Below are 24683 nucleotides of genomic sequence, written 5' to 3' on the forward strand. Positions count from 1 at the left end.
AGAGCAAGAACAGAATAATGCTATCACTACATGCATATTTGGCTGGTGGAAAGCTCTATGGTTATATTTTGCGAAAAGCCAATTTTCCCTACAACAAAGGAACTGATTTTAATTTAACTATCATGGTAGTTGAACAAATATTGAGAAGGTAACCCCAACTCAATCCCAATTAAAGTAACTAACAACCCAACAATATTAATTAAGAGTGATGAGATACATGTGATAACCCAAGTACTAGATACTCAAGATTGTCCATAAGTGGGGACACGGCTAATCATGATTAGATTGTACACTCTGCAGAGGTTTGCGCACTTCTCGCCACAAGACTCGGTCGCCTCCGTTGGATTTCTCGCACTACATGGTGTTTGAGAAATGGATGACCGAGACACATTCTTTCAGAAACATTAACTCTCTACTCCGGATAGACCATACCAAACCTACAAAACCCACTACCTGCTGATCTACCTCTTCAAGAGCTTCACGTAACTTACTCAACTATGCTAGAGCCCATAATAGCTTGTGGCTGCACACGGAAGTTTCTAGCATGAATCATATCAGTTCCTTTTGAGCCTGGGTGGCGGTCCATAGGAAGATCACACGGGTATCCCTGGATTTCCAAAAAAAACCCCAGACAACACTGGGTTCCCCAGGTGCCTCAATCCACCCAGATGTTAATTTAAGTTGCCACCTTAAGTTGAACCATTAATTAACAATCTCACATCTGTCATGAATACTCTCAAACCCAAACCACGTCTACGAGCATAGCATAGCAATATAAGCAACGCGTAGAAGTAACTCCCAAGGGTTTGATAGTAACAGGGTAATAGATTCTACCTCAACAACTACATCCCGACCCACAAGTTAATGATGTCCTAACCATGCATTGTTTGAGGATTGAAACTAATGCATAAAAACTGGGTATTAAAAGAGTATGATCAAAGTGTTACTTGCCTTGCTAACAATCCACAAAACCTAGGGATTCGTAGTAGCACGCTTCGCACTCCGGGTGTTCTGTCGCAAACAAACAATAACATACATAAGCAACAAGCAAAGATGCACAAGCAAAACTCAAATACGAGGGGTTGACCAGAAAGTTCAACTTAAGAACTCCGATACGTAAAAAGAATCAAATCAAACGGAGCAACGAAACTCAAACGGCGAAAGAAACAAGATCCGTTTACTAATTTGAACTAAGGTCAAATTTTACAGTACCGAAATCTTGTTCAAGTTGATTAAACAGAAAGAGGGTTTCGAGACGAAGATCTAGGCGCTTGAATCGCCTGATTCCGACAAACGAGCGAAACGATAAACAATAACTAAGATCGGATCAGAAATCACGATCGAGAAAAATCGCAGATAAATCCGATAAAAAGAAAACTGATGAACAGACTAACGAACGAACGTTCGTTAACTCTATCTAAGGGGCGAAAACCGTTCACTAAGAAGAACATACGGACAAACGTTCGCTAAATAGAAAAACCAAAAAAAACCGACGAACCGAAAAATACGGATCTAGGGTCTCTAAAAAACCGAACGGTTTTTAAAAAAACCGGCGGTCTCGGATCCGGCGCGATACCTTCGGCGAGGCGGCGGGGCAACGGGGCGGCGGCTCGCGGGCGGCGGCAAGCGGCGGTGGCGGCGGCGGCTCGAGGCGCGGGTGAGGGCGGCTGCGGTGGTGGTGGTTTGGGGCGGCGGGGCGGCGGCTTATAAAGAGGGGGGCGACTACTTGGGGGAGGGGGCAAGGCAGCGGCGGCGGAGAGGAGTCCGGCTCGGACTCCAAGTCCGGGTTGGCGGCGGCGGTGGCGCGCACGCGGGGAGGCGGTGGCGGCGGCAGCTGGGCCGGCGGCCTGGCTGGGTTTCGGCAAAGTCAGGCGCGGGAGTTTTTTTTAAATAATTTCGTCGACAGAAATAAAATCCTAGAAAATAAAATAAAAATCTAAAAATGTCAAAACAAATTTTCACCGTCTAAATAAAGTATTTAGGACGAGATGAACATTTTCTTGGCCCTAAAATGAAATTTTGAAGACGTGCAATTTTTCTAATGCAAATAAAATCAAATAAATAATTTTAATATTTTCCTCCAATATTTCAATTACTTTGGAGAATTCATATTATCTCCTCTCATATCTTTTAATATTAAATATTTTTCAGAGAGAAAAATAATTAAAATCAAAATCCTCGTTTCATTATTTGATAAAAATCAAATATGAAAACCTGGAGAATCCTCAACTCACTCCTAGGGTCCTTGAGTTGCTTAGGATTTCGAGGATTGCAGAGCGAAAATGCAATAAAAATATGATATCACTAGTAGAAAACGGAGCTTTAAAACCGTTTTGTAAGGGTCTTTAGTGCCGGTTATGGAACCGGCACTAAAGTGTGGGCACTAAAGGCCCCCCCTTTAGTACCGGTTCGGCACGGACCGGCGCTAAAGTGCCACCACATGGCGTGAGCTCACGCCCTGGTATGGGGGACCTTTAGTACCGGTTGGTGAAGGTTTTTTTTGAAAATCTTGGAAAAAAGATTTGATTTTTTTTATTGTTAATTTTTCTGAATTATTTGATGATTTAGTCTCTAATCACCTCTCTTAACTGCTCAACTGTGGATCACTCATTCCGAATCATCTAACTGCCCAACCGGTCACCCATCCCACTCACTACTCCAGCCCGAGCACGCTTAACTTTCGGGTTCTATTCTCCTTCGTTTCCAAGTCTGCATTTATTGTTTTCCTGACAATAGTAAGATGTTAATCCTATTAACCCTCAGGAGTTTAGCTTGAGCATGAAGTCACACATTTCACCGTTTGAGTTTGAAACTATTATTCTAAAAAAACAGTAATTATTTAGTAACGCTAATATTTCTTGAATAAGTTTGACCATAGTTTGACCACAGTTTGACCATAGTTTGACCAGATTTCACCAAAATTCAAAAAATTGAAATAATTATTTAGTAACACTAATATTCTTGAATAATTATGTAGTAACATTAATACTTCTTAAATAAGTAGTTTGACCAGATTTAACCAAATTTTTTTTAAAAAACTGAAATTTGACCATATCTTTTTTTCCTTTTGGAATTTGAGGATTCTAAAAGATTGCAAAAATTTGAGGATTTTCGTGCTGAATTTTTTGATATATTATACGTTTTTTCCGACATCATATGCAAAAGTTATAGCCGTTTTACATTTTCCCTACACTTTTTGCAAAACATGTCTAAATTTAAGTTTTCAAATTTTCCTAACTAGTAGATGTAGTAATATAACTACCTCTCGAAGGATTTTATTTTTTGAAGTTTTTATCATTTTCTTTTGATTTTTTCAAAACTGAAATGGCGATACACGGGGGGGGGGGGGGGGGGGTAGAGTTTGAAAATTTCCCTATAGTGCCGGTTTGTGTCTTCAACCGAGACTATAGGTTAAGACTCTGTAATGCTGGTTGGTGACGCAAACCGGTACTATAGGTTAGACCTTTAGTACCGGTTTGTGTCACAAACCGTCACTAAAGGGGCTCGTGGGGCCCTGGCCTGACACCAGCCTGCCACCACCCCTTTAGTACCGGTTTGTGGCACGAAACGGTACTAAAGGTTCATTACGAACCAGCACTAATGCATAGCCATTCGAACCGGCACTATTGATCACATTAGTGCCGGGTTTTTTACAAACCGGCACTAATGTGCTTCACGTTTGACCCTTTTTCTACTAGTGTATGCATGGATGACCTATGTATAACATACCAAATTGAAAATTTGGGATGTTACACCTTTAATACCGGTTCATGCCATGAACCGGTACTAATGAGGCCAGTGCGGCTATGGTCAGGCTGGGGCCCCCACGAAGACCTTTAGTACCGGTTCATGGCATGAACCGGTACTAGAGTTTCTTAGTAAGCTGATTTTTAGTCCCACCTCGCCAAGAGAGAGGCAGCATGAGCGGTTTATAAGCTGTGAGTGCAGAAAAAATGACGAAGAGGCGCAATGCTCACATGCACGTTGCTTAGCTTCAAGCCTTTCGGAATAGCATAGATTGCACTAAGCTATGTGCAGTGCAGTCTACGCTATTCCGAAAGGCTTGAAGCAAATTAACCAGCATTGCACCTCTTTTTTATTTTTAATAACTTATTTGAACTCCGAACTTCTTGTGTCCAGTATGCAGCATTCAAAGCAATGTCATCAATTTCCAACATGTTCTGACATCATTTGCTGTTTTTCAGTCATTTACCGAATTGTTTAAAGAGCTAAATGACCGTGAAATTAAAAATCACTACAAAATGAACTGTAAAAATGTTGAAATTTAGCATGGTACCATTATTTCACCCGCATAGCATGTGCGAAAGAGTAGAGAGGGTCACGGCAAAAACTGGACGCACTTCGTGTAAGAACTGGATAATCTCTTTCGGAGTATCAGGGTTTCGGACGAGAACTCATCTGTTACACGGGCACTTCAATGTTTTTTAAACTTATTTGAACTCCGGACTTCGTTTGTGTTCAGTATGCAGCATTCAAAGCGACATCATCAATTTCCAACATGTTCTGACATCACTTGCTGTTTTTTAGTCATTTACGAAATTGCTTAGAGAGCTAAATGACCGTGAAATTGAAAATCACTACAAAACTAACTGTGAAAATGTTGAAACTTGGCATGGTATCATCATTTCACCCGCATAGCATGTGCGAAAGAGTAGAGAGGGTCACGGCAAAAACTGGACGCACTTCATGTACAAACTGGACAATCTCTTTCGGAGTATCAGGGTTTCGGACGAGAACTCATCTGTTACACGGGCCCTTCAATGTTTTTTAAACTTATTTGAACTCCGGACTTATTTTGTGTTCAATATGCAGCATTCAAAGCGACGTCATGAATTTCTAACATGTTCTGACATCATTTGCTGTTTTTCAGTCATTTACCAAATTGTTTAGAGAGCTAAATGACCGTGAAATTGAAAATCACTACAAAATGAACTTTGAAACTGTTGAAATTTGGCATGGTATATATCATCATTTCACCCGCATAGCATGTGCGAAAGAGTAGAGAGGGTCACGGCAAAAACTGGACGCACTTCGTGTACAAACTGGACAATCTCTTTCGGAGTATCAGGGTTTCGGATGAGAACTCATCTGTTACACGGGCACTTCAATGTTTTTTAAATTTATTTGAACTCCGGACTTCTTTTGTGTTTAGTATGCAGCATTCAAAGCGACATCATCAATTTCCAACATGTTCTGACATCATTTGCTGTTTTTGAGTCATTTACCTAATTGTTTAGAGAGCTAAATGACCGTGAAATTGAAAATCACTACAAAATGAACTGTGAAAATGTTGAAACTTGGCATGGTATCATCATTTCACCCGCATAGCATGTGCGAAAGAGTAGAGAGGGTCACGGCAAAAATTGGACGCACTTCGTGTACAAACTGGACAATCTCTTTCGGAGTATCAGGGTTTCGGACGAGAACTCATCTGTTACACCAGCACTTCATTTTTTTAAACTTATTATAACTCCAGACTTTTTGTGCATTCAGTATGCACCATTCAAAGCCACGCCATCAACTTTCAACCATCAACTTGGCATGGTATATAAAAATAAATGAATAGAAGAAAATAAATAAAGCAGAAAAGAAAAAAAGCAGAAAAGAAAAAAACTATAGCAGAAAAACTATAGTAATAAAATTAATAGAACTAGTTTATTTTTAGTAAATTCTTAGTTGAATTAATAGAACTAGTTATTTTTAGTAAGAAAATTTAGGTATATGAGATTTGATGATATAATCAAAATATTACTATATAGAACGACCTACTTTATTTTAGTAAGAAATTAATAGAACTAGTTTATTTTTAGTAAATGCTTAGTTGAATTAATAGAACTAGTTTATTTAGTTGAATTAATAGAACTAGTTTATTTAGTTGAATTAATAGAACTAGTTTATTTAGTTGAATTAATAGAACTAGTAAGTGTTTAATATTTAATTTAGTTATATGAGATTTGATTATCTAATTAACATTTTAATATATAGAACTACCTACCTTATTTTTAGTAAGAAAATTAATAGAACTAGTTTAGTTGAATTAATTAGTTGAACTAGTTAGTTGAATTAGTTGAGCTACTTTATTTAGGTATATTTTTTGTAAGTGCTTAGTAGAATTAGTTGAATTAATTAGTTGAACTAGTTGAATTAACAGAAGTAGTTGAATTAGTTGAATTAATAGAACTAATAAGTGTTTAATGTTTCACCTATGAACATAGGAATGTCGTCTGATGATGAACACGATTTCATTATGTGCGAATACTGCGAAGACCAGCGCGGCCTGTGCGGCAGAAATTTTCTAGTTGATGATAGGCGCTTCAACATCAAGCTGGATGAGAACTTCGAAGTGGATACAGTAAGTCAGAACGACAAGTCTTTTTTCATAATTAAGCATCACTTATGCTTCATTTGCTTCAACTTTTAATTTTAATTTTTTTCACTGTTCTACTAGCGTATCCCCTGCCATGCAAGAATTTTGTCTTGGATAAGATAGATTTCAATCCTAACAAAATTATGGAGATCAAAAAAGTTTACTTGAAGACCGAGCATGGTTATACCTTCAACATCAAATTATACAATGCAGACACATACACCTATTTTGAATGCAAAACTTGGCAAGCACTATGCAAGGCTTATGCATTTGAGCCTGATATGGTTATCACCTTTGATATTCGTCCGGAAGATGATATTGAAGGTAATAGAGACATATGAGTCGATGTGCAGACGCCTCCAGTTCTATCATTATGTGAGTTTCTCAACCATATTTATGTCTTCGATATTGTTTATTCAAAAAGAGTTGATAAGTAATTTATATTGACAGCTTATTTCTAATCAAGCAAACATGTTCGACGCTTGGTAGACAGGACCGTCCACTGTCCCGGGGCTGAACTAAACTGCGAGGAGACAAGTCATTATGTTTCATGACTTGAGGATCTTGATGCTGTCAAGACAATTTTTTTTACTGCATTTAGAAATGTTAGTACTCAAAATGTGCGACCAATAGTGTTCGTACTGAACTACGGTCACATATATTTAGGAAAGATGGTAAGATTTCTACTTTTTCTCCTCAGTGCATCTTTTGCATACATTATTTTTTAAGCTAAACTTCATTACTAAGTATGTTACTATATGATGTTGTTGAACAGGGACTTCCGATGAATGTTGTGCCTGATTGGATCGAGACTAAAGGTACCATGAATATTGTTAGCTTACGGTCAAGATATCCTACAATGCACTTTAGCGCATTCAGGATTTCTAATAGCGAGGAATGCTTAATAGTAAAAGACTGGAGCAAAATTGTGAACGATCGCAGAGAAGTACTAAGGGGCAGCAATCAGAAGCGCAACCCACGATTAGGAGACATGTTCATCTGCATGCTCCAATATGATGAATCGGGAAAGCTATACATGTTCTATGCTATTTTACCTGAGAAAGAGCAGCAGGAGTGATTAGCTAGTTCATGCTCTTAGTACTTGTCCTCTCATATCCGTGTTCTTCGTGCTGAACTTAATCTCAAAGAGTGATTTGCTTTTATGGTGTTATGAACGCTTATAATATCATTACCATGTTGAACTCGATGATATCTTTGCTTCTGGTACAAATGAATGTTTCTTCTTTAAGCTAGTGTTGGTGGTGATTAGATAGCGGTAATGACTATATGATGATTAAGTAGTGGTAATGAGACGACTATTATATGATGATTTTTAGCTAGCTATGAAAACTGTTGTTGGTGATGATATATATGATGCAAGAGTTTTTATATTAATATGATGATGATGATGATGATGATGATGATGATGAGTTATTATATCATTTATGAAAGAAACCGCAAATTAGTTTCAACTGGATGGATTCTAGCTAAGTGATCAAGTATATGCCATATCCATATTACCTCGATCACTTAATTAGGTGATCAAGTATATATAATACGGATATGGCATATACTTGATGACTTAGCTAGGATCCACATGCATCCAGTCAAACTAATCTGCGGTACTTTCACCTAATGATTTAACAACTCATTATAATGTAAAACAATTATTAAATTAAATTGAAAACACAAAAATAAAGTAAAAATAAAAAATAAAACCAAAACACACCCAAACATTTAGTACCGGTTGGTGTTACCAACCGGTACTAATGTCCTACACACCCCCGGAGCTGGCTCGTGCCACGTGGTTGCCCTTTAGCACCGGTTCGTGCTGAACCGGTACTAAAGGGGGAGGGCTTTAGTGCCCACACTTTAGTGTCGGTTACCGAACCGGCACTAAAGGGCCTTACGAACCAGTGCTATTGCCCGGTTCTACACTAGTGAATATTGATATCCTTTTTGTGATGAAAATAATACTGATATCCTTGATTTTACAAATAGGAAATTACACAATATTCACTCCTTTTTTGTTCTTCATGACCTAATACTGAAGTATGGTCTTCACTGGACAAAGTTTCAAATAGCGAAAATAGCGTCCGCAATAGCATCCACTATTGCTCAAATTAAATATCATTATTTTTTGTTAATGAACTAGAAATATAAACAATAATCTAGTGTCTTTTTAATTCCACTACATGGACATAGCACCCAGAATATCGTCCGTTATCCGCATTCCGCTACGTGAACCCCAATCTGCTACCAGCACCGGGCCTATTTTGTGCTGCCTAGTTCAATCAGGGTTAATTATATTGGCGAGCTAACCTGACGTTGCTCTCCACGATAGTATAAACATGTCAAAAGCAGTACTTAGTTGGATCAAACATGAGCAATAAAAAAAGGAGAAAAATGTACTTTTGTTCTCTCAAATTATCGCATAGTTTACATTTCGTCCCCAAAAAATAATCACACACTTTTGGTCCCTTGTCTTCCAAAACCAGATTTGACAAAAAACAACTGATGACATGGTGTGGTCTTAATGGAAAAAAAAAACACATGCGGCAGTCTACCTCATCATGTTCTGCCTCTCTCTTAGGAGGAATTTCATCAAACATATCATGTGCAACCGTCATGCGCGCCGTACCAAGTTCCAGCGGCCAATCAACACCGCACCGCCGAAGGGCTATAAATATTATAGCCTCGTGTGCCAGGACAATACCCAGCCCCTATCTAGTGTGTGTCGCCGTCCTGGGCCGACATGCATCCATGTGCGCTTCCCCGTAGCCATGTGTCGCCGTCCCTCGCGTCCACGGTGTGGCATCGCCTAGGCGCCTCCCAACGGGCCACAGCACACTGCACCACACAAATTGCTGCAACCTACACAAAAATCCAATTTGGCTCCTGGGAGCACGTGTTCCCAAGCACGAAAATGATTTTGGAAATGTCCAAAAAAATCCCAACATTTTTTTATGTATTCATAGTCACATCCAAATGCTACCGGCAAACTTTTAGGCAAAATGGTTAAACATTTTGGCATGTGAAAAAAAATTGAACACCAAATGTTAACCCAAATTTGTTTTTTCACCATTGAAAAATTACTGCTTCGTTTTGCATGAGAATTGTCAAGCATGCTTGCGACACTAACATGAACATCCACAAAAAACTTCAGAATTTCTTGAAAACAATTTTTACTTTTTTTTGTATTACTGTTCATCCAGGAACAAATGCTCCTGGAACCAGAACGTCTCCCCCAACCTACACCCCTTGCCATGCAACCAATAGGGCCTTGCACGTACCTCTCCCCGCCCATCAACAACATGGCCGAGAGTGAACGCGAGCTATGTGCATTTAATGATATCACGGAGCAGGAACATGCGGAGGCCGAAGATATCGGGAGCTCCTATTCGACGCGTTTTGCATCGAACAGCCACACGACGCATGCAGGGACCCCACAACTGGGCCGTCCCAATAGTCGGCGCTGTAGCGAGCGCGCCTACAGTAGTGCAGTGATGTGAAAAAGAAAAAAGGAAGCGCGCTAAATATCCTTGCTATGACTCGAACTCTTGACCTCCATCTTGCGTATGAAAGCAGCTAACCAGTGGAGCATAATCCGGAGAGGGGGGTCGTGATTATCTATGAACTAATTCCAACGCAGAATTTGGAGAGGTTTTTGGTTTTTTTAACTTTATTCAGAAATAGTGATTTCCTTTTTACAATGAACCATCTTTGAAATCCAATAACTTATTGAAGAACTCGGACAATTTTTCAAATTTTCAAAAAATAAAATAAAACATTTTACGACATTTTTTTTTGAAAAGTACAAACATTTTTTGAAATTCCTGAATTTTTTAAAAAACTCAAACACTTATTGAATTTTGAGACCAAAATTGGATAATTGGAACTCTTTTTCAATTGTTGAACTTTTTTCAAAAGTCGCGAACATTTTGTGAAAACACAAATAGTATTTGAATTTGTGAGACAGTTTTTAATATTCTGAACAGTTTTTGATAATGGAAACATTTTTTGAACTATTGAAAAAAAAATGAGAAGGAGGAACATTTTTTAAAATTCCTAAAAACTTTTTTGAAAATGTGAACATCATATGAAAACAGAGACAATTTTTAATATTCTGAACATTTTTGTAAATATGAACATTTTTCGCATTATGAGCAAAAATTGTAAAACCAGAACAATTTTTTCAATCACAAACATATTTTGAAATTTTAGAAAAAAATTCGAAATGGAGATTTTAAAAAAAATCCCAACAAAATTTAAAGACGAACAAATTTTGAATACATGACCAACAATTCAAAAACAAGAACATTTTTTTAATTTATGATCAAGTTTTCAATACAAGAACAAAAACATTCCAAACAATGAAAGCCTTGTGGAAGCTTTGTTTTGAAGATTTGGAAAATTCAGCAACCATAGTGCCGAATAGCAGACGTCACTGTTAATTACTACTCCCTCCACTTGCTTTTTTACAAATTTGTGTTTGAACTTGGAATTTCACATGCTAATAGAGCACCCCCTTCTCAATATACTGAATTAATCATATATATATATATATATATATATATATATATATATATATATATATATATAATGTGGTTTTCACTATAACCTGGTTTCCACCAGATATTCCCACCTTCTTGTGCCGTTGACGTGTGGGGCCTACCAGCAAGAACGTTCGTAGCAATAAAATCGTTTTTCTGTTTGCCGTGGGACCATTCTGTCAGCAACGAGTCTATCGATCCCCAGTCTCTCCCTTCTTCCCCGGACCACCACGGGTCCATGGCGGCAACCACGAGGGGCTCCTGGCCGCGCCGCGCAGCTTCTGCGGAGCCACGGTGGTCGCCGACTTCAATGGCTGGCGCCGGAGCCTCGCCGACGGAAACTTCCCACTCTCCGCCGCTCGCTTTCCCATCGCAGATGCGATACGCCGCCGCGTATTCTTCGGACCCCGGGTAAATTAATTAAACTCTGAATTCTTTGGAATCCTAGGTAAATTTTGAATCTAAACTGGTTTTGATTTCTCAAAATTTCTCCAAATCTACGCCAAATCTTTCTCGCCTAGCCAGCCGCGAGCAGCAGGCGCTCCGCTGGCCTGGGATCCCTCCCTCCCTCACTCCTCCACGGCTAATAATTGCCTGCAGCAGTTTAATTTCCTAGTCTAATCCTATCATCCAAATGCAATGCAACTGTGATCTACAGGATGGCCTAACATGTTGCCCAACAATAATACTATGTTGGATCTTGGCATCTATGTATACAACACAACGCAAGACAGAGGCTCATCTTCTTTTATACTCTATATATATATGTGGTATTGTCTTGCTTGATTGGATGGAATGGAACCATGAAGATGGAATCACACACATATAGTATTGTTGGTTGGTCGATTGCAAGCTTGTACACCAACATGGTACCAACAATAACAAAATGCTAACCAGAACAATGGGAGATGACGATGTACTCCCTCCGTCCCGTAAAGCTTATCCCCGTGGAGTATATGATTGCTCACCTCCTTCTTGCCAGTAAGCCAGTTTCATGTTCCACTAGTTAGCCACCTCCATACTGAGACTAGCTAGAGCTACTCGGGAGTTGCTAGTGATAGTGCGACTGTCACTTTACTCTCCTCTTCGTCTTGCACACTTGATCCGTTGGACCTACCCTACTTCTACCCGGTATGCATACAACCTCACTTTTGAATTTTCTGCTCGATCTGATGTAATTTGGCCTCTTAATTAGGTGCCTATGTATATCCCACCATCGATCCTCCGGTGAAAATTCATTTCAGGCACTGCGCACAGGAGCTGCAGTAATGGCGAGAGGGCCGCTGAACCTTTGGAACCACTGGGCGACCCAGATCCTGCTTCTCCTGAGCCTCGCGCTCCAGATCGTCCTCTCCGTCTTTGCCGGGATCCGTCGGCGTCAAAGCTCCTCCATGCCGAGGATACTCCTTCGGCTGGCGTACCTCCTTGCCGACTCCACTGCCATATATGCCATTGGCCACCTATCCCTCAGCAGCGCACCATCCAACCACCACCTTGTCGCATTCTGGTCGCCTTTCCTCCTGCTGCACCTTGGCGGACCAGACAACATCACTGCCTATGCTCTTCAGGACAATCAGCTCTGGCTCCGGCACCTCCAAACCCTTGTTGTGCAGGTACTCGGAGCGGCCTATGTCTTGTACTAAGCATATCGCTGGGAACGGCAACTTCCTTGTTCTTGCTGCCACTAGGGCTGGACACGAGCCGAGCCAAACCGAGTTTGATCCGAGCCTGGCTTTGGCTCGCTCTCAAGCGGCTCGGCTCGGCTCGGCTCGCTCAGCCAACGAGCCTGATTTAGGCGGCTCGGCTCATTTTTGCTACGGCTCGGCTCAGACCGAGCCGGCTCATGAGCCAGCTGGCGCCATAACAGCTGGGATGTAACAGAACCTGTTTTAAAGACCAGTTTTGACCTTCTACAGCAATTAAAGCCATAATTTGAAAAAAAAGCACTTTATATTGCAAAAAACGCAACATTTAGCAGTCTATGGTTTAAAAAATGGTCATAGTGATGAAAAGAATTGGGCATCATTGCTTTTGAATTTTGGACAGCTCCTCCTTTGAACTTTATACAGCAAAAATATTGAACGTTGATAGCCAAACAATGCAATTTTGCATAGCATAACACTTGACGCTTTGACATCAAAATGAGAATCTTCCTCCTCCTCAAACACAGTACCTTGCTCATCCTCGTCCTCCTCATTGTCTTCCTCCTCTTCATAATCCTTCTCCGCTTGCTTATCATGCTTCATTGTCTAGCACACAAAAACAGCACACACATGAACTTGGACACGCATATATTTGACTTTTTGATAGCAAAAACAGCACATACATGAGCTTGTACAAACATATATTTGACTTTTGGATACCAAAAACAGCATATACATGAGCTTGTACAAACTTATATTTGACTTTTGGATACCAAAAACAACACATACATGAGCTTGCACACACATATATTTGACCTTTGGATAGCAAAAACAGCAAACACGGGAGCTTGGACACACATATTTGGCACAACCATACCGGTGAAGATGTAGGATTCCGTTTCTACTACAGAACGTGTTCGACAAATATCTCAAGTGTTATTGACACTGGACAGACTGACTGAACCTCTTTGATGCTTAGATTTCAAGTGTCCTCTGAAATTTGACACTTGACACTTGACAGAGTGACGCTTATGTAGCCAGGAATTGTAGTCACTTATAAATTGAATGAAAACAACAGAGCCACACAGGACCATCTTTAATTTTAGTAAAATTAAAAGCCCTCAATTTCCATAGATTACGGGGCTTCCACTTCCAAATTAAACAGAAAATCCATTTCCAAATTAAACTGAAAATAGAGACAAGGACTCACGGAGAAGGGGCCGCGGATGTGGTCGTCGGCACAGCACCGCAGCGCCTCGTAGCGGAAGTTTTCGAGGACGTGGTCGGCTTGGTAGGCGGCAGTCTTGAGATCCGCCATCCAGCGGCGGACAGTGGGGTTGGTGCGGATCTTGGCGTCGGCAGGGTCAGCGAGACGTCAAGGCGGCAGAGCTTTTTTTACCCTTAATAACAATTCGGCAAGCGGGACATTGCCGTAATCCTTGGCCCGCTTCCTCTGCAGCGACACAACCCTTGCCCATGCCCTTCCCCTTCTGCTTCCTGGGACAAGCGGCTTAGTCTTCATAATGGACACCAAGCTCCTCTCCTTCTCCTCCTACTGTCCTTCCCCTTTTCCTTGTCCATTGTTGCCACAGTGGGGCTCTGCATACATCAGCGAAGAACAAATGGTCAATCATCAACAAAAATTTACATAGATAATAATCACTAATCAGTCTACACAATCAAGCACAAACAAATTCATCCATCCATCAATCAAATTCGTGCAGCATAGCATACATCCTAGTTAGCTGCACTCTCCAGCCAACAAACACAAGCATCCATCCATCAAACTCGTCTAGCATCCATCCATCTTCTTTCCTAGCTAGCCGCGGCCTCCAACCGAAACTACAAGCATCCATCCATGATCCATCCATCAAATTGGTGCGTGTGTGTGCGCCAGTGCAGGGAGCTAGGGGCAAGGATGGGAAGGAGAGAAGAGACCGCTTACCTGCTCCTGTCGTTCAGTGAGAAACCAGGGGAGAGACATCCGTCTGTGTCCGCTGTGGTGAGGGAAGGCGGCGTCGGCCGTCGCCATCGGTGCCAAGCCCGATGAGTCCAGCCTGCGGCGCGGCGAGGTGAGGGGTGGCGGCGCCGGGCAGAGAAAGGGAGAAGAGTGAGGAAACCGCGTCGCGTGTGTGCTCTCTCTCTGCTGTGACCTAACGCGAATTTGGGCTGGGCCTCAACGAGTCCCCGAGCTGGACCGGGCGAAACTCGGCTCGGCTCGGTCGAGAATCGGGCCTATTTTCATAGCTCGGCTCGCCTAATCATCATACCGGGCCAAGCTGTAACGGGCCGAGCTGGAGCGAGCTTCGAGCCGAGCCTAAAAGCTCGCTCGGACGTCCAGCCCTAGCTGCCACCTTGATGTTCACTGTCGGTGCTGTCAAGTACGGGGAGAGGACGTGGGCACTCAAATGCAGCAATCTGGACAGCATCCGGAGCTCCCTCAAGAAGGAACGACCCACCAGGCATAACCATTTCCACCCCCAGGATCAGGCGGGAGATCACAAAGACGAGGAATTCGTTCTCCGTCGAGCTCATTCGCTCTTCCACATCTGCAAGCGTGCCATAGTTGATTCTTCAGTCGACGGGGATTCAGAATATCGAGACACCACAGAAATGCTTGGGAAAATTGATATGATCTGGGGTTTGATGGAGATGGAGCTCTCGCTCATGTATGACATCTTGTACACCAAGGCGGCTGTGATCCACACCTGGTTCGGCTACTGCCTTCGGGTCATCTCGCCCCTTGCCATCGTCGCCCCCCTTCTGCTTTTTCAGTTCAGCAGCAAAGTTGGGCACAGCAGAGTTGACATTGCCATCACCTATGTGTTGTTGTGCAGTGCTTTGTTCATGGAGACAACTTCCCTGTTGAATGCTGTAGGGTCCACCTGGGCATTTGCATTCCTATGTACCACGAGCTGGAGCTGGCTCCGTTACGAAGCCCTATGCACCGCGAGATGGGACCGGCTACGGCGTGCGGTTGCATCTCTTCACCGGCTCATCAAGGCAACCACTGGAGGAGGTAGCAGCTACAGATCGGAGAGGTGGACAGGCACCCGCACCTTGGGGCAGTACAACATGTTGCACTTTTGCACTCGCCGTGACAACAACCTGGCTAGCCCTTTGCTTGGTAGGTTGGCCAAGATGGTGGGGCTCGGGGAGTGGTGGAACAGGAAGCATTACTCGGGATCTATCGAGATCTCAGAGCTTGTGAAGGAGCATACCATCAAACACATGGCACGGTTGTACAAGAAGGGGAGGTGGAACGCATTAGGAGTTCTCAGGAAGAAGTGGGGCCAGGAGGCACTGGAGCAAAATAAATCGTTCCCAGAACTCGAGGAATTCCTCGGTGTCGAGTTTCAGGAAGGCGTCATCATCTGGCACATCGCCACCGATGTTTTCCTCATCAAGAGCGAGCGAGCAAGGGTGGAGGGTGCATCGGGTCGTGTGGAGGCCATCAAGCTGATGTCCAACTACATGGTGTTCCTCCTCGTCGAAAGGCCCTACATGCTACCAGGCCTCGCCCAGAACAGGTTGTACCAACGAACATGTGAAAATCTGGTCGAGATGCGAGCAGCTCCCAACCATCGAAAGTGGGATATTTGGGAAGTTCTCCGCTCTCTGTTCAGCCTGCGTGACGACCCTGATTCCAATTCCAAGGCCGTCGATATAGAGAAGCTTGCAAAGATCCTATACGATAAGAATCCATCCTTCAGCATTGATGCTCCCCGTCTCTCTTATGTCACCCGGCTTGCCAGAAGACTGGTAGAAAAGGAGGCAGATGGCACGACTGACTCGTTGCAGCTTGTCCTTGAGGTGTGGACAGATATCCTGGTCTACGCAGGCAACAAATGCAGCAGGGAGTCCCATGCCAAGAAGCTCAACAGTGGCGGTGAGTTCACAACCATCCTGTGGCTTATGGCAGAACACCTGTTCCAAGCTTCTCTCGAGGGCCCATGAAGAGTTAATGATGATTACAGTACATATGACCACATTTGGTTATACTTTTGGAGCCATATCTTGTTCCCATTCTTGAATAAAGAGCTCGATGGATTTCATTGACTAGCAACTCTGTTCTTGGGTCATTGCAGAGTAGTTGGCTAGGTTTGTTTTAGTCCCCAATTCCTTTGTAGCATCATCATGACCACCACATGGAATTCCAAATTTAGTATTGATGTGCTACCAAACGATGAGTCGGTACCTTGTCTGCAAGATGCAGCCACGTACAGTAACATGCTCTTGTTGCCATTTTAATGCAATGAGCACATGCCGGATTCCTCACCATCTTTGCACTTAATTACTCCTGTGTTGCATAGCTTACTACTTGATTGCACATCTACGAAGAAATGCTTCATGGTACAACTATATTACCGAAAAAGGCTTTCGCCCCGCTTTATATATAAAGCAAAGATCCACATCACCCGGTACAAACGCACGCCACAACCACACAAACACCCAAGGCAAGCAACAAAGGCGTTGAGCGCAGCAACACCACCCCTAGCACTGCTACCACGAAGAGATGAAGCCGCATATTATAGTGTGCACAAGCAGTGGTAGCTTAATTGCTATGCAGTTACTACCTAGCTAGCAGAGGTGTGCACTGCCAATGACTTCTTAGGCTGTTAACTAGGTTATGAAAATCGATTATGGCATGGGTTTAAACTTTAAAGTAAGGCTGTGCGGTCTGGGGCTATCCACTTTTGGAACCTCTGTGTGCTTTGTAATGAGAAGGGGATAATCCTTTCTGAAGAACCTTTTTCTGATGGCCTTATGAGTACATGATTTGGGTTCAAGGAAGTTGGCGGCGCCCTACCTTTTAGTCCTTCTATCTCAAAACTGTTGTCCATCAAGAGAAACACTGTGAAGTTGATGGCCTGTCAATTTTGTTAGCAAAATTGAGATGTTAGTAGTCTATAGTTTGGTTGTCACTTAAGATGATGTTGGTTATCTAATAAGTGCAGGGGATCTATAGCTCTGATGTCTGAATCAAAATTAGATCAGCGCACCTTGCCACTTCCTCCCTGGCAAGGTTTCCAAAACACCATGTGACTCAAGGCACATGGCCTTGTTGTCTTTCTTCCTTGTTGTTCGGGAACGCCTGAGTGGAATTGCTAAATACAAACTGCTGCTACATGAGTCGTCATCGCTAACCTCATCGAAGCATGCAATGTCTTGGAGAGCTTGGTACCTTGAGGTACGGAGCAGGCTGTGACTTCGGTACATGGCCTCCGAGAGCATCTTAAGCTGCATCATCATCCTGGAGTTTGTGCTGTATCGAGCGTCTACATCCTAGATGATGGTGTAAGCTCTCATCAGAAGATGCTGCAACCTCTCAAGCACCTTCTCCTCTAACAGCGACAGGCTGGAGGAGTGGTACTTGTTCGTCAGGAAGGAAATGAACTGGCTCACAAGTTCAGTTGCAACTTCTGATATGGCAATCTCCATGGCTCGGATTGATCAGGTAAACTGCTGGTCCGTCTCCGGACAAATTTAATTTGGCTGGCCTCTGCCAAGTCTTGAAGTATCCAAGGTATTTCCCTGGGCGAGTGGGTGTGGGTATGTCAGTGGGTTTGGTGGGTAGGTTTGATGAGACATGTATACTTTGTTTATATGCCCATAGGCGCGAACAGGATCAGTCAACTTTTCAAGCAGCACGAAAAAGAATTGACTGGCCAGTATTTGTAATATTTAAGCATCTTTTCATTTGTATTTCCTTAGATTCCTTACATTTTACATATGGGGGAATGACATTTCACACATGGGCGGAGCTGGGCCCCAGGCAGCCCAGGCCATTGCCTGGGGCGTGGGGAATTTTCTTGGGCCATATATACAAAAAACAATTGTCCTGGGGCGTAGCCACTTCAAAGCCCAGACCAACGGCCCAGCCGCCCAGGCAAGAGCCTCTCCCCCCAATTTCACGAACCCTACACGTGTGGAACACTTGAACATGTAAATTGTTTTGTTTCTTTCCTCATGAACTTCATTGGAGACTGGGTAGCGCACAATTCGATCATCGGCAAAGGAATGATATATTCCCTTTTATCTTGTTCAGTGATGATGAGAATCACAACTCCATGCTTTAGTATCTTCCAGGGCACAAATAGCAGTTTGTTTGTACAATTTTCTCCTTCGGTTTCTTCAGAACGACATCATTCTCTGTGACTTATATTGTGCATTCTTCAGAGCTGATGTTGATCTCCACAATGCTAAAGATTAAATTGTGACCAGAGCAATCAATGAAGCATGAGGAGCTCTGAAATGGACCGGAAGCACTTCAACATCTTGGCCCAAAACTGAACAGGATGACCTCAGAGACGGCCGCACGGCCGAGGTAAGCTCTTTTCCAATGATGCCCAAACAAGGTGGGTTTTGTGCTTGTTTTCAGCTCGAGTGGACATATAAAAATCCAGAAAAAACAAACACTTGAGCCATGGTTCCAAGTTATCGGTGGTACTTGCCCGTTGTCTCACTGAAGCCCAAGCGTGCAAACAGGGCACACCACTGACACATGGCTCCGTGTGGTTGTTTGATCATGCGTTTATTAACATGGGAGCTGCTTGTTCCATGCAACATGAACAAATTGACTAGTATTTTAAATATTTAGTTATGCCCAAATTAATTGTTGTTCTTGTATATTTAATCATCTCTGCATTTGTCTTTTGTTGGCCTCCTACCTTTTACCAGAGGGAATGGCAAAACTGGGACATCCAGAGGATCACTTGTGAAGACTAGTGCTTCGGTGCTTCCTCATATTCTAGATCTAGCAGACAGGTTAGCCAATATTTATTTTGCCTAATATGAATATCATCTCTTTCTAACTGCTTGCTCTGTCTCAGCACCTATTCTAGGACCATGAATACTTTTTTTTCAATCGCTTTTGCTTATCAGATATACATACAAACAATTCAAGGCCATTATTATGTTACATAATGCATTTTTATCTTGGTTGCAACGATGATGGGAATCACACTCTATGCTTCAGTAATCTTCCAGGGCATATGTAACCTGTTTGTTTCCACACTGTGTGTGTTATTATGAGCTCATTCTGAATCTTTTGAGGGTCCATGAAGGGTTAATGATGATTGCAGTACATATGCCACATTTGATTATACTTGGAGCCATCTGTTGCTCCCTTTCTTGTATAAAGAGCTTGATGGATTTAATTGACTAGTAACTCTGTTCTTGGGTCATAGCAGATTAAGTAGCATCACCATAACGACTAAGGGTGGACATCACCATCATGGAATTCTCAAAACACATGTTTGAGGCTGTATTTGTCTACCTAACCCTCTATTTAAAATTTAGTATCGACGTGACGTTGTGATATGAAATGATGAGTTGGTACTTGGCTGATTCCTCGCTATCGTTGAGCTTAATTTATCCTGTGTGTTGGCACTATACTATAATGCACAAAACCTGTACTAGCTCAATTGCTCCGCAGTTATGAAAATAGATTATGGGATGGTTCTGGGACTTCTCTTGCTATATCCACTTTTGGAACCATGGAGTTGCACATATATAGAGTTGTTGCTTGGTCAAATTGCATGCTTATAATACACGTATAGCAAAATGCTAGACTATTATGCGATGATGGTACATATACCTCTTGTTTGTTTACTTTCTCTGTTCACTATTATAATATTTTCTAACTTTTTCTGAATATATAGACGCGTTTTGGTGTGTTTGTTCACTCATTTCAGTTCACATGTAGCCCATATTGAAATATTCAAACATATAATTCGGAACAGAGGGAGTAGTTACCTTCCTGATCCATTATAAGCTGCATTACTGAGTGGCGGTATCAGGTAGTGCCACTTCACATGATGTTATTCGTTATCTAAGATGAGTAGGTGGACTGTTTGATCTGATAAAGCATACTTCCTCTGTCCGAAAATACTTGTCGCTCAAACCGATGTATCTACAACTGAAATACATCTAGATACATCAGTATGAGCGACAAGTATATCCGGACAGAGGTAATTCAAGTTTACTTTACATTAATTGAGATTTGCAATACATTTGGTTCAGTGTTATACATGAACACATCCATTTGTTTCCCCACAAAAAAAAGAACACATCCGTTTGTCATGCATAGAAAAAGATACAACAATAGTCACATTACACGAGTTTGGAAATAAAATTAGATTGGCACTCCTCTTCGCTTCCGCCCTGGTATGGCACTACCTTCAAATGTGGCCTGAGCATGACTTGTAACAAAACAAGCAAATGAGTTATGAGGTGGCATTCTTGATTCCCATGAAATTAGCATAAAGTCTTGTTCTGGTCTAACACTAGGATCTGATAGAAGTTGCCCAAATGTCACACTTGGTGATTCCTTCTTCATTGAAACATAAACAGTATAAGGTGTCATGCTAAGTGGATGCAAAGCAAAGTCTGTTATGTCCACTGGATGGCCTTGTTCTATAAGTGTGCTTGGGTGCGCACCATACATGGAGAGATTTCTTCTAACGTATCTTAGCCCCTTGTCCAATATGCAACGCCAAAACTGAATATCGAGTTTCCTTCTCAACACATCTACAAACATATTTGCTGCGAGAAGTGAACCATGTGTACCGTGCAACCCCTTGGCAAATTTATCTGCTAGCTGTACTAGCCTTGGATGTTCTGCAGGGTCTACACTTCCGAATGCCAGAGTCTTGAAAAGGTAGCTCAACTCATCATAAGATAGAACACTTAAGAAAATCGGATTCACCGTTCCAAATCGAGCTAGTCTTTGAAGCCTACTAATGATGATGATCTTGCTTCCTCTTCCCATTCTTATGACGAATGAGTGAAACTTTTTCCACTCATCATCACCTACATCAGAAGCAAATTCAATAACTACTAACATCATCCCAACCATGGCCCTTCCATGGTCAAGTATCGTCAAAAGGTTGTCTCCATTCAAGTGTAAAACAGACGGGAAGCGTGTGCGAACTCTTCCGTCGCCACACACATGAGCAACCAAAGTTTTCTTCCCAGTTGCAGAAGTACCTATGATCGGAAGAACATCCAGTGCATGACCACCGGTAAGATCATTGTGCTGCAACAAGAAGCTCAAGAGCTTCTGCTTCTCAGCATGCCGGTTGAACATGAAGTTGTCGGTGTAAAGATAAACATCATAGGGCCTACGAACCATGTGTTCACATCCGCCCATAAGTACAATGAATTCTGCCATGTTAGCTATAGCAATTTCTAAGCTTTCCAAGGCAGTATGTGACTTGAGGTGCATGGCCGTGTCAGTTGTCCGAGAACGCTTAGCTACATACAAGCAGCTGGTAGATGAGTCGTTGCTAACCTCGTTGAAGCCTGCACCGCCTTGGAGAGTTCGGTACCTCAAGGTGTCCAGCTCGTGGTATCCTCGGTACATGGCCTCAGAAAGCTTCTTGAGCTGCATCATCATCCCTGAGTTGGTTATGTACCGTGCATCCGCCTCCTCGACGATGGTGGCAGCTCTTATCAGGAGGTGTTGCAACCTCTCCACTACTATCTTCTCCTCTAATTTCGCATGGAGGGAGGAGTGGTACTTTTTCATCAGGAAGGAGATGAACCGGCTCACTAGTTCACCTGTAACTGCAGATATGGCAATCTCCATGGATTGATGAGGGAATCTGTTGGTCTGACTCTCTAGAAAGATTACTGCAAACACTTCCTTTTTAACTGAATCCTCTACCAACTCCTACAGTGGCTCGTCGAAATATAGAAAAGTTTTTAGAGATGGCTAAACCATTGACTAGACGAGTTCAAGGGTGTGTGATCACACAGACAATTTTTTATATCTAAACGTCAAAACATGCTGATAAGGACAGGCCAACTTTCTATTATTACCTTTTGCTGGACTCAACGACCTCTAGAATATATTTTTTAGAAAAGGAGGTTAAACCCCAGTCCTCTGCATCAATCGATGCATGCAGCCATCTTTATTAATTATTCCATGAGGGTTTGGCAAAAGCATACATCAAGCCACCCGAAGCCGCTACTCACACCTACAAACTTGATAATGTGGAGTGCTCTCACTCCCCATATCTATAGCTGTTGTCGTCACCGATCCATCCATATAACATATTGGAACAAACAACCGGTGCAGCAGATCTAAAACGTACACCATATGCACACGTTTTAGAAGCCGCCATCATCATCGAACCGCTGTCCCATCTTCAGAAGAGATCTGCATAATCCTTGCCTATCTGGCCATCCATCGACGCCACCATGGCGCCCAAAGACTCCACCGCCCTGCGTTCGTCCATCCCAACGTGGAGACTCTGGAAGATCCGTTATGTGTAGCACCTGCCAACCAGACATGACACAACGTAGCACCTGTCGGCCAGGTATGACTTGACATCTCTTACCAGGCGCATCTGACGCGGTAGATAGAACGTTGCTCCTCCTGCCAACCTCCACACCATTTTCGCTGCTGGAGCTGACACACAGAGCTGTTCACCCACAACAACTCTCCCCAGAACACCCAAACCTCCCAAGACGGCATCTCCACGGAGAGTACGCCGTGTAGGGCGCCGCCGCCGTCCAATCCAAGACGAATTTTGGACTTTTGTCTGGGAGGGGGTCGGAAGTGGAAAGGAGGGACCTCGGCTTCGCCTTCAAGAAGGGTAATGACGTCGAAGCCGTCGCCGATGCCGGGCAAAGTTTCCTTTGGTCCTGAACCTGTACCACCAATCTCCATCTGCTCCGAATCTAGCAGCAAGCCAAGACACGAAACCTCCAGAGAGGAAAGTACTATAGGGCTCAACCCACCATAGATCGAGGTGACCCTCCAGCGTAGATCCATCCAGACGCCAGATCAATGAAGATCCGACCTGGTCAGCGACAAATACCACCATCCTGCGCTGGCCGATAGCATCCGGGCGCCGGATCAGAAGGATCTGACCCGAACCCGACGACGCATGCGACCACCAGGTCCAGCCTCTCTCGCAACGGCTGCACCGCGCCGCGAGCATGAGCCCCAGCAGCCAGCACGCTCCGCACGCCGCGGTCAGGATCCATACGCAGCGTCGCCGCACCCCGCGCTAGTCCGGCGCCTCCTCACGTACGGTCGTCCCGTGCCAGCCTATTCGCGTGAAAGGGAAAGGAGCCCCGCTGCCGCACCTGCCGGCCAGGCTTCGCCCGGTGGCGCTGCTAGCGGCGGTGAGAGTGAATAAGAGGCGGGGAAGTACGGGCGGCGGCTAGGGTTTCCCCCTGGTCGCCCACGAGGGCAACATGAGGGGGGGGGGGGGGGGGGGGGGGGGCTCCTTTCCAGTATGACGACCTCTAGAAGTTTGACCTTGCAAACAGTGACTTTTATGATTGTTTTCAGAGTGGATAAATAAAATCCAAACTAAAACAATACACTCACGCCCCTAGATAAATGTTGAAGCCAAACTGATGTAATGACGACCAGTGACGGGGAGGCACCTCTTGATTGGCACTCCTCGTCGCTGCCAATCCAATCTTGAGCTGCAACAACATTCCAGAGTTTGTTATGTACCTTACCTTGCATCCGCCTCCTCGAGGACGATGCTGACTCTCATCAAGAGGTGCTGCAATCTCTCCACCACCTTCTCTGATTGTGCTTGGCTTAAGGAGGAGTGGTACTTGTTCATCAGGATGAAGATGAAACGACTCACTAGTTCACCTGGAACGGCAGATATGGCAGCTTCCATGGCAAGCAAGAAGACGATTGACGAGGGAAGCTGCTGGCCAGTTTCTATGGAGTCTGGACAAATTAATTAAACCTCTACCAAGTATTCAGAGATTATTCAAAAAATGGAAAAGGCTCCAAACTATTTTGATTGCGACGATTTCAAGGGTGGGTGGGGTGACACACGACCTCTAACATCCCTCATAAACTTACCGGTATCTATACTTCATATTTGTCCAGTATCCCATGGAATACACAGGTTGCGCACCTAGTTAAAACTTGTGAGAATGACAAGCCAACTGCCCAAGCGACATGGAAACATTGACTTGCATTTTTAATATTCACAGTACAGTAGGTAGGTCCAAATTAATATTGTTCCATACTGACCTTTTTTTGGTCCTTGGAGATCACGGCGCCATTGCTTTTTTCAATCAAATTTTCCTCACGGAAATTCGAACCCTTGTGCA

At 43.2% G+C, this 24683-nt stretch overlaps 2 protein-coding genes and 1 long non-coding RNA gene across 4 annotated transcripts; 1 reads left to right on the top strand and 2 right to left on the bottom strand.

Annotated features, from left to right (window-relative positions):
- The first annotated feature begins 12175 nt into the window (after positions 1-12175).
- Positions 12176-16541, top strand: LOC123191303 (uncharacterized). The gene is made up of 4 exons (XM_044604103.1): positions 12176-12577; positions 13719-13947; positions 14597-14694; positions 14864-16541. Exons 1-4 carry the CDS (start codon positions 12210-12212, stop codon positions 16539-16541), a joined length of 2373 nt encoding a protein of 790 aa, XP_044460038.1. The 5' UTR covers positions 12176-12209.
- Positions 12922-14716, bottom strand: LOC123184234 (uncharacterized). Of its 2 annotated transcripts, XR_006492940.1 has the most exons (3): positions 14530-14716; positions 13795-14183; positions 12922-13190 (listed from the first exon to the last, which is right to left on the bottom strand). It is a non-coding gene; the product is annotated as an uncharacterized lncRNA (long non-coding RNA). The 2 variants fall into 2 exon arrangements; XR_006492939.1 differs by having other exon boundaries at positions 12922-14183.
- Positions 16542-20604: 4063 nt separating the features above from the next.
- LOC123184235 (uncharacterized) lies at positions 20605-22176 on the bottom strand. Its single transcript, XM_044596388.1, has one exon. It carries the CDS (start codon positions 22174-22176, stop codon positions 20722-20724), a length of 1455 nt encoding a protein of 484 aa, XP_044452323.1. The 3' UTR covers positions 20605-20721.
- Between the last annotated feature and the right edge of the window lie 2507 nt (positions 22177-24683).

Source organism: Triticum aestivum, chromosome 2A (genome assembly GCF_018294505.1).
Source record: "Triticum aestivum cultivar Chinese Spring chromosome 2A, IWGSC CS RefSeq v2.1, whole genome shotgun sequence".
Classification (NCBI taxonomy): Eukaryota; Viridiplantae; Streptophyta; class Magnoliopsida; order Poales; family Poaceae; genus Triticum; species Triticum aestivum.

What these genes read in the sequence shown, in the direction of transcription:
- LOC123184235 (XM_044596388.1), bottom strand. Translation starts at nt 22,176, where the DNA reads ATGGAGATTGCCATATCTGCAGTTACAGGTGAACTAGTGAGCCGGTTC.
- LOC123191303 (XM_044604103.1), top strand. Translation starts at nt 12,210, where the DNA reads ATGGCGAGAGGGCCGCTGAACCTTTGGAACCACTGGGCGACCCAGATC. An exon ending in CGGATCTTGGCGTCGGCAGG is followed by an intron (nt 13,948 to 14,596) that starts GTCAGCGAGACG and finishes TGGTGAGGGAAG; the next exon opens with GCGGCGTCGGCCGTCGCCAT. An exon ending in GGGCAGAGAAAGGGAGAAGA is followed by an intron (nt 14,695 to 14,863) that starts GTGAGGAAACCG and finishes TACCGGGCCAAG; the next exon opens with CTGTAACGGGCCGAGCTGGA.